Genomic DNA, 10000 nt, shown 5'->3' with positions numbered 1-10000 from the left:
GTTAAAGGGGAGGTCAGTGACGTGTTAATGTGTTAAAGGGGAGGTCAGTGACGTGTTAATGTGTTAAAGGGGAGGTTAGTGATGTGTTAATGTTAAAGGGGAGGTTAGTGATGTGTTAATGTGTTAAAGGGGAGGTTAGTGATGTGTTAATGTGTTAAAGGAGGAGCTTAGTGATGTGTTAATGTGTTAAGGGGAGGTTAGTGATGTGTTAATGTGTTAATGGGGAGGTTAGTGATGTGTTAATGTGTTAAAGGGGAGGTTAGTGACGTGTTAATGTGTTAAAGGGGAGGTCAGTGACATGTTAATGGGGAGGTTATTGATGTGTTAATGTCAATGGGGAGGTTAGTGACGTGTTAATGTGTTAAAGGGGAGGTTAGTGATGTGTTAATGTGTTAAAGGGGAGGTTAGTGATGTTAATGATGTTAGTGTTAAAGGGGAGGTCAGTGATGTGTTAAAGGGGAGGTTAGTGATGTTAATGTTAAAGGGGAGGTTAGTGATGTTAGTGTTAAATGGGAGGTTAGTGATGTTAGTGTTAAATGGGAGGTTAGTGATGTTAGTGTTAAAGGGGAGGTTACTGATGTGATGTTAGTGTTAAAGGGGAGGTTACTGATGTGATGTTAGTGATGTGTTAATGTGTTAAAGGGGAGGTTAGTGATGTGCTAATGTGTTAAAGGGGAGGTTAGTGATGTGCTAATGTGTTAAAGGGGAGGTTAGTGATGTGTTAACTGGGAGGTTTCTCTGCCCCAGAGCTGTACACCACGGAGGTGTCTCACCTGCGCACGCTCAGGCTGTTGGAGCAGCTCTTCCTGCAGAGCCTCAGAGCTGTGCTGAGCGCAGAGCAGCTGGCCTGCATCTTCCCCAACCTTTCCCAGGTGTACAGCCTGCATGGTCAGTGTGTATGTGTATTTGTTCTGTGTTGAAGCCAGCCAGTGTGTCTTTAACTGATGTTGCAAATGTGTTGTTGTTTTGTTTTTTAGCCATTGTGTGAGTTTAAATTATGTTGTAAATATGCTGTTGTTGTGTTTTGTGTTGTAGCCAGTCTGTGTGACTCTATGAAGAAGCTCAGGGAGTCTCCTGTTGTTCAGGGTATCGGTGACATCATGCTGGAGAGGGTATGTCATTTAATTCCTCTGCCGTTCGTACACAGCTCTGCTACATTCCCTCTTTCCCCAGCCTTTCACACACACACACACACACACACACACTCTCTCTCTCTCTCTCTCTCTCTCTCTCTCTCTCAGTTTGAGGGGGTGTCAGGAGCAGAGTTTCAGGAGCAGGTTTCCCTCCTGTGCAGTCGGCAGTCTCAGGCTCTGGAGATTATTAAGGACAAGCAGCGCAGAGACCCTCAATTCGCCAACATTATACAGGTACAGCACACCTGAGCTCATTATACAGGTACAGCACACCTGAGCTCATTATACAGGTACAGCACACCTGAGCTCATTATACAGGTACAGCACACCTGAGCTCATTATACAGGTACAGCACACCTGAGCTCATTATACAGGTACAGCACACCTGAGCTCATTATACAGGTACAGCACACCTGAGCTCATTATACAGGTACAGCACACCTGAGCTCATTATACAGGTACAGCACACCTGAGCTCATTATACAGGTACAGCACACCTGAGCTCATTATACAGGTACAGCACACCTGAGCTCATTATACAGGTACAGCACACCTGAGCTCATTATACAGGTACAGCACACCTGAGCTCATTATACAGGTACAGCACACCTGAGCTCATTATACAGGTACAGCACACCTGAGCTCATTATACAGGTACAGCACACCTGAGCTCATTATACAGGTACAGCACACCTGAGCTCATTATACAGGTACAGCACACCTGAGCTCATTATACAGGTACAGCACACCTGAGCTCATTATACAGGATCCCTGTATTTTATGCAAATACCTTCATGACCCTATCCAATCCAAATAATCTTTTGAAAGATTTGTTCTGATCTCATTAAGATTTACATGCTATTTATTTGTGTATATTGTGTACAGTTCTGTGGTATCTCTGTAGGAGTGCAATGAGTACTACTGTGTGGTCTCTCTGTAGGAGTGTAATGAGTACGGCTGTGTGGTCTCTCTGTAGGAGTGTGATGAGTACGGCTGTGTGGTCTCTGTAGGAGTGTGATGAGTACAGCTGTGTGGTCTCTGTAGGAGTGTAATGAGTACACTTGTGTGGTCTCTCTGTTGGAGTGTGATGAGTACAGCTGTGTGGTCTCTCTGTAGGAGTGTGAAGCTAGCCCGCACTGTCGCAGGCTGCAGTTGAAGGACCTGCTCGTGTCAGAGATGCAGAGACTCACTAAATACCCCCTGCTCCTGGACAACATCCTGAAACACACTGACCGTGAGTCTCTCTGAACACTGACCACCCAGGGCCTCACTGTGGGCTGTTTCTGCCCCAGGGCCTCACTGTGGCTGTTTCTGCCCCAGGGCCTCACTGTGGGCTGTTTCTGCCCCAGGGCCTCACTGTGGGCTGTTTCTGCCCCAGGGCCTCACTGTGGGCTGTTTCTGCCCCAGGGCCTCACTGTGGGCTGTTTCTGCCCCAGGGCCTCACTGTGGGCTGTTTCTGCCCCAGGGCCTCACTGTGGGCTGTTTCTGCCCCAGGGCCTCACTGTGGGCTGTTTCTGCCCCAGGGCCTCACTGTGGGCTGTTTCTGCCCCAGGGCCTCACTGTGGGCTGTTTCTGCCCCCAGGGCCTCACTGTGGGCTGTTTCTGCCCCAGGGCCTCACTGTGGGCTGTTTCTGCCCCAGGGCCTCACTGTGGGCTGTTTCTGCCCCAGGGCCTCACTGTGGGCTGTTTCTGCCCCAGGGCCTCACTGTGGGCTGTTTCTGCCCCAGGGCCTCACTGTGGGCTGTTTCTGCCCCCAGGGCCTCACTGTGGGCTGTTTCTGCCCCAGGGCCTCACTGTGGGCTGTTTCTGCCCCAGGGCCTCACTGTGGCTGTTTTTGCCCCAGGGCCTCACTGTGGGCTGTTTCTGCCCCAGGGCCTCACTGTGGGCTGTTTCTGCCCCAGGGCCTCACTGTGGCTGTTTTTGCCCCCAGGCCTCTCTCCAGATCTGCTTCCCCTTCAGAAGGCACAGACTTGTTGCCGCAGAATCCTGCAAGCCGTAAACGAGGTTGTCAGGGAGACGGAACACGAGCAGCGCCTTGTCCAATACCAGCGCCGGCTGGACCTCACACCCCTGGAGAGGCAGGCCAATCCTGTCGCGGCTCAGTTTAAGGTATTGGCTAATAACAGCGCAGCTCAGTGTGTGGAATGGGCCAATCGCAGCTCAATGCGCGGACAGGTTGATGCTGTGTGTGTGTAATGCAGCTTTCTCTGTTTCTCAGAATCTGGACCTGACCACAAAGAGAATGATCCATGAAGGGCCACTGACATGGAGAGTCAGCAAGGAGAAGGTCATCGGTAACCCCCTGAACACACCTGTGCAACTACACACCAGCACACACCAGCACACACCTGTACACCCCTTGTACACACCAACACACACCTGAACAAATCTTCACACCTACACACACCAGTGGGCTATAGGTTCCAGCCCTGTGTAGAGTGGGCTAAGGGTGTTCTGTGTTGTGGTTCTCAGAGGTGCAGGCGCTGCTGCTGTCGGACCTGCTGGTTCTGTTGCAGAGGGGTCCGGAGGAGCGGCTGGTTCTGCGCTGTCCGTCTCGTCTGGGGGCTGGGGCCAGCGGGGAGCTGAAGACCAGCTGCTGTCCGCTGGTGCGCCTGCAGTCCCTGCTGGTGCGCGCTGTGGCCACAGGTGGGCGCTGATGTGCTTTCCCCAACACAACTACCAATACAATTATGCAGTGCCCTCTATAATGTTTGGGACAAAGACCCATCATTTATTTATTTATGTACTTTACAATTATACACTCAGTGAGCACTTTTAGGTATTTATTACACTCATTTTTTAGACTTACTAAGTCTTCTGCTGCTGGTTTGAGGTGAGCCACTTAGAGGTTTGACATGTTGCGTGTTCAGAGATGCTGTTCTGCACACCACTGTTGTAATGTGTGGTTATTTGCATCACTGTCACCTTCCAGGCAGCTTTGACCAGTCTGGCCCTTCTCCTCGGACCTCTAACAAGGTGTTTCTGCCTGCAGAACCTCTGCTCACTGGATGTTTTTTGTTTTACACACCATTCTCTACAAACAGATAGTAAGGCTCTGTACCTGATCAGCACTTCAGAGGAACAGATCTACGAGCTGGTGGCCAGGACATCGTCTGAAAAAAACACGTCAGTCAGTTCTTCGTTCCTCCCCTCTCCCTCTGACTTGTGATTAGCCAGTGCTCCAGCCTTCAGTCTAACTCTCCTGATTGGCTGAGTGAGGCCCTGTCTAAGTTGACTCAAAGTTAAGTGTGACTCTCCTGATTGGCTGTTGAAGATGCTGTGGCATGACTATATTGATCTTTTTTCCCAGTTGGAAAGACTTTTTGGAAAAGTCCATCTCCGTGGCCTCTGCATCTGCACCCATCTTAGAGCCTGCCAGGTGAGTTAGATGTGTTTCTGTACTGCAGTGTAAGTTACCTGTGTTTCTGTACTGCAGTGTGAATTTCCTGTGTTTATGTACTGCAGTGTGTTACCTGTGTTTCTGTACTGCAGTGTGTTACCTGTGTCTCTGTACTGCAGTGTGAGTTACCTGTGTTTCTGTACTGCAGTGTGAATTTCCTGTGTTTATGTACTGCAGTGCGTTACCTGTGTTTCTGTACTGCAGTGTGTTACCTGTGTTTCTGTACTGCAGTGTGAGTTACCTGTGTTTCTGTACTGCAGTGTGAATTTCCTGTGTTTATGTACTGCAGTGTGTTACCTGTGTTTCTGTACTGCAGTGTGTTACCTGTGTTTCTGTACTGCAGTGTGAATTACCTGTGTTTCTGTACTGCAGTGTGTTACCTGTGTTTCTGTACTGCAGTGTGTTACCTGTGTTTCTGTACTGCAGTGTGAGTTACCTGTGTTTCTGTACTGCAGTGTGAGTTACCTGTGTTTCTGTACTGCAGTGCTTTACCTGTGTTTCTGTACTGCAGTGCTTTACCTGTGTTTCTGTACTGCAGTGTGAGTTGCCTGTGTTTCTGTACTGCAGTGCTTTACCTGTGTTTCTGTACTGCAGTATGTTACCTGTGTTTCTGTACTGCAGTGCTTTACCTGTGTTTCTGTACTGCAGTGTGAGTTACCTGTGTTTCTGTACTGCAGTATGTTACCTGTGTTTCTGTACTGCAGTATGTTACCTGTGTTTCTGTACTGCAGTGCTTTACCTGTGTTTCTGTACTGCAGTATGTTACCTGTGTTTCTGTACTGCAGTGTGAGTTGCCTGTGTTTCTGTACTGCAGTGCTTTACCTGTGTTTCTGTACTGCAGTGTGTTACCTGTGTTTCTGTACTGTAGTGTGTTACCTGTGTTTCTGTATTGCAGTGTGTTTCCTGTGTTTCTGTACTGCAGTGTGTTACCTGTGTCTCTGCACTGCAGTGCGTTACCTGTGTTTCTATACTGCAGTGTGAGTGAGATGTGTTTCTGTATTGCAGGGTGATTTACCTGTATTTCTGTACTGCAGTTTAACAACATGTGTAAACTGGGTCTGAAGTGCCATAAACTTGTGTGTATTTCTGTGCGTTAGTGTGTCTGTGTGTAGTTCAGTAGTTTACACCTGTCTGTGGAACTTATTTCTTTTTTATTACTAATTTCCTCCAGCGCCTCTGCTTTGAAGTCTGGAATCTACCAATCAGGTGAGCTGTGTGTAGGACAGGACTCCTTGTCTGTGCATCTTTGTTTCTCTGTGCTTTGCTCATGCTTCCTCCAGCATGTCCATATGTGCTTTCTGTCTGCTTCAGTGGGTGAGAGGATCCCATCAAGTGTTAACAATGTTAAAATATTCTCTCTCTCTCCTTTCTCTCTCTCTCTCTCTCTCTATATATATATATATATATATATATATACACACACACATCTCAGAACATTCATTTTCTGAGGGATCTATATGTATAGAGACGGATGCAGCTAAGGATCGGGTGTCCATGGTTACCACTCCAGCTGACCAATCCCAGGCATCCCTGGTGGGAAAGAGGCAGGAGTTTAATGTGGGCCGGGTTGCAGATGCAGCCCTGCAGGATGGTGAGGAAGAAGGCTGTCGTGTGCGCATATCCACACCTGACTGCATATCCACACCTGACTGTGCATATCCACATCTGACTGTGCATATCCACACCTGACTGTGCATATCCACATCTGACTGTGCATATCCACACCTGACTGTGCATATCCACACCTGACTGTGCATATCCACACCTGACTGTGCATATCCACACCTGACTGTGCATATCCACACCTGACTGTGCATATCCACACCTGACTGTGCATATCCACATCTGACTGTGCATATCCATATACAGTGGTGTGACAAAGTGTTTGCCCCCTTCCTGATTTCTTATTTTTTTGCATGTTTGTCACACTTAAATGTTTTATATCATCAAACAAATTTAAATATTAGTCAAAGACAACACAAGTAAACACAAAATGCAGTTTTTAAATGAAGGTTTTTATTATTAAGGGAGAAAAAAAAATCCAAACCTACATGGCCCTGTGTGAAAAAGTGATTGCCCCCCCCCCGTTAAAACATAACTTAACTGTGGTTTATCAAACCTGAGTTCAATTTCTCTAGCGACACCCAGGCCTGATTACTGCCACACCTGTTCTCAATCAAGAAATCACTTAAATAGGACCTGCCTGACAAAGTGAAGTAGACCAAGTGATCCTCAAAAGCTAGACATCATGCCGAGATCTAAAGAAATTCAGGAACAAATGAGAAAGGAAGTAATTGAGATCTATCAGTCTGGAAAAAGTTATAAAGCCATTTCTAAAGCTTTGGGACTCCAGCGAACCACAGTGAGAGCCATTATCCACAAATGGCGAAAACATGGAACAGTGGTGAACCTTCCCAGGAGTGGCCGGCCGACCAAAATTACATTACATTACATTATTGGCATTTTGCAGACGCTCTTACCCAGAGCGACGTACAATTGATTAGACTAAGCAGGAGACAATCCTCCCCTGGAGCAATGCAGGGTTAAGGGCCTTGCTCAAGGGCCCAACAGCTGTGCGGATCTTATTGTGGCTACACCGGGATTAGAACCACCGACGTTGCACGTCCCAGTCATTTACCTTAACCACTACGCTACAGGCCGCCCCTAATTACCCCAAGAGCGCAGCAACGACTCATCCAAGAGGTCACAAAAGACCCCACAACAACATCCAAAGAACTGCAGGCCTCACTTGCCTCAGTTAAAGTCAGGGTTCATGACTCCACCATAAGAAAGAGACTGGGCAAAAATGGCCTGCATGGCAGAGTTCCAAGACGAAAACCACTGTTGAGCAAAAAGAACATTAAGGCTTGTCTCAATTTTGCCAGAAAACATCTTGATGTTCCCCAAGACTTTTGGGAAAATACTCTGGTCTGACGAGACAAAAGTTGAACTTTTTGGAAGGTGTGTGTCCCATTAAATCTGGCGTAAAAGTAACACCGCATTTCAGAAAAAGAACATCATACCAACAGTAAAATATGGTGGTGGTAGTGTGATGGTCTGGGGCTGCTTCAGGACCTGGAAGACTTGCTGTGATAAATGGAACCATGAATTCTGCTGTCTACCAAAAAATCCTGAAGGAGAATGTCCGGCCATCTGTTCGTGACCTCAAGCTGAAACGAACTTGGGTTCTGCAGCAGGACAATGATCCAAAACACACCAGCAAGTCCACCTCTGAATGGCTGAAGAAAAACTAAATAAAGACTTTGGAGTGGCCTAGTCAAAGTCCTGACCTGAATCCTATTGAGATGCTGTGGCATGACCTTAAAAAGGCGGTTCATGCTCGAAAACCCTCCAATGTGGCTGAATTACAACAATTCTGCAAAGGTGAGTGGGCCAAAATTCCTCCACAGCGCTGTAAGAGACTCATTGCAAGTTATCGCAAACGCTTGATTGCAGTTGTTGCTGCTAAGGGCCATGTAGGTTTGGATTTTTTTTCCCCCTTAATAATAAAAACCTTTATTTAAAAACTGCATTTTGTGTTTACTTGTGTTGTCTTTGACTAATATTTAAATTTGTTTGATGATCTGAAACATTTAAGCATGACAAACATGCAAAAAAAAAAAGAAATCAGGAAGGGAGGCAAACACTTTTTCACACACCACTGGGTCTGTAATGTCAGTGTTGCATTGTAACAGTGGGTCTGTAGTGTCAGTGTTGCTGTGTAACAGTGGGTCTGTAGTGTCAGTGTTGCATTGTAACAGTGGGTCTGTAGTGTCAGTGTTGCACTGTAACAGTGGGTCTGTAGTGTCAGTGTTGTATTGTAACAGTGGGTCTGTAGTGTCAGTGTTGCTGTGTAACAGGGTCTGTAGTGTCAGTGTTGCTGTGTAACAGTGGGTCTGTAGTGTCAGTGTTGCATTGTAACAGTGGGTCTGTAGTGTCAGTGTTGCTGTGTAACAGTGGGTCTGTAATGTCAGTGTTGCATTGTAACAGTGGGTCTGTAGTGTCAGTGTTGCATTGTAACAGTGGGTCTGTAGTGTCAGTGTTGCATTGTAACAGTGGGTCTGTAGTGTCAGTGTTGCATTTTAACAGTGGGTCTGTAGTGTCAGTGTTGCTGTTTAACAGTGGGTCTGTAATGTCAGTGTTGCATTGTAACAGTGGGTCTGTAGTGTCAGTGTTGCATTGTAACAGTGGGTCTGTAGTGTCAGTGCTGCATTGTAACAGTGGGTCTGTAATGTCAGTGTTGCATTGTAACAGTGGGTCTGTAGTGTCAGTGTTGCATTGTAACAGTGGGTCTGTAGTGTCAGTGTTGCATTTTAACAGTGGGTCTGTAGTGTCAGTGTTGCTGTGTAACAGTGGGTCTGTAATGTCAGTGTTGCAATGTAACAGTGGGTCTGTAGTGTCAGTGTTGCATTGTAACAGTGGGTCTGTAGTGTCAGTGCTGCATTGTAACAGTGGGTCTGTAGTGTCAGTGTTGCATTGTAACAGTGGGTCTGTAATGTCAGTGTTGCATTGTAACAGTGGGTCTGTATTGTCAGTGTTGCATTGTAACAGTGGGTCTGTAGTGTCAGTGTTGCTGTGTAACAGTGGGTCTGTAATGTCAGTGTTGCATTGTAACAGTGGGTCTGTAGTTTCAGTGTTATTCTGTGTTGTGTCAGTGGAAACTCTTCGGCAGCTCATCGTCAGAGACCTGGAGGATGATGTCAGAGACCTGGAGGATGATGGGTGGACCCATGATTGTAACGGTGCGACCAATGAGAGGAGTCTGTTTACGCACGGCCCTGATGAGCCGGAGTCCGGGGCTCTGGTGAGGGAAGGTGAGGACTGTGATTCTGTACAGGTGTGCTGAAATGATTTATTCTGTTGTATGCATGGACAAAGAAGAAAAATCATATCAATTACATAACATTTCATTTAGGAGACGCTTTTAGCCAAATCAACGTGCAAAACCGTGCATATCACGGTCATACAATAAACAACCGAACACGTCAGATAAGGGACAAGTCCTATATGATTGGTTGTAAGGTCATCAACATAAGGTATATGGGCCAAGTCCATAACTATCATACCGAACCATCTACAACTTCAACTTCAGGAACAACAATATACAAATTGAAAAATCCTAGATTAAGGTATGAAATACAAGGAGCTAATGCTACAGGTGAAAAACAAGTAACAAATAGATTAGAGGAGTTAAGGTTAGGTTAGGGTTAGGTTAGGGGGGGGTTAGGGTTAGGATTAGGTTAGGTTAGGGGGGGTTAGGGTTAGGTTAGGGTTAGGGTTAAGGTACTGCGTGAAGAGATGAGTCTTCAGACCGCAGCAGAAAACGGGCAGTGAGTGAGCAGTTCTCATGGGCATGGGGAGGTCGTTCCACCACTGGAGAGCTAGGGTGGAGAAGCTCTGCAGTCAGGACAAGCTAGACCCATTCACACAGCTGGCAGGATGAACTGGTCGACCTGGGGCAGGTGGG

General features: G+C 46.9%; 1 protein-coding gene across 5 annotated transcripts in view; it reads left to right on the top strand.

Moving 5' to 3' along the window:
- arhgef11 (Rho guanine nucleotide exchange factor (GEF) 11) overlaps window positions 1-10000 on the top strand; it is a 52633-nt gene that overhangs the window by 33276 nt on the left and 9357 nt on the right. For all 5 annotated transcript variants that reach the window (XM_061230157.1, XM_061230159.1, XM_061230156.1 and 2 more), the window contains 12 exons: window positions 748-888; window positions 1036-1112; window positions 1242-1367; window positions 2250-2367; window positions 3064-3242; window positions 3352-3427; window positions 3606-3779; window positions 4178-4259; window positions 4444-4512; window positions 5705-5739; window positions 5966-6124; window positions 9189-9347. In XM_061230157.1, coding sequence (XP_061086141.1) covers window positions 748-888; window positions 1036-1112; window positions 1242-1367; window positions 2250-2367; window positions 3064-3242; window positions 3352-3427; window positions 3606-3779; window positions 4178-4259; window positions 4444-4512; window positions 5705-5739; window positions 5966-6124; window positions 9189-9347 — 1395 coding nt within the window. The remainder of the gene's footprint in view (window positions 1-747; window positions 889-1035; window positions 1113-1241; window positions 1368-2249; window positions 2368-3063; window positions 3243-3351; window positions 3428-3605; window positions 3780-4177; window positions 4260-4443; window positions 4513-5704; window positions 5740-5965; window positions 6125-9188; window positions 9348-10000) is intronic.

Source organism: Conger conger, unplaced genomic scaffold (assembly GCF_963514075.1).
Source record: "Conger conger unplaced genomic scaffold, fConCon1.1 SCAFFOLD_80, whole genome shotgun sequence".
NCBI classification, from domain to species: Eukaryota; Metazoa; Chordata; class Actinopteri; order Anguilliformes; family Congridae; genus Conger; species Conger conger.
The sequence above is the reverse complement of the archived record's forward strand: the minus strand, read 5'-3'. Positions and strand labels throughout refer to the sequence as shown.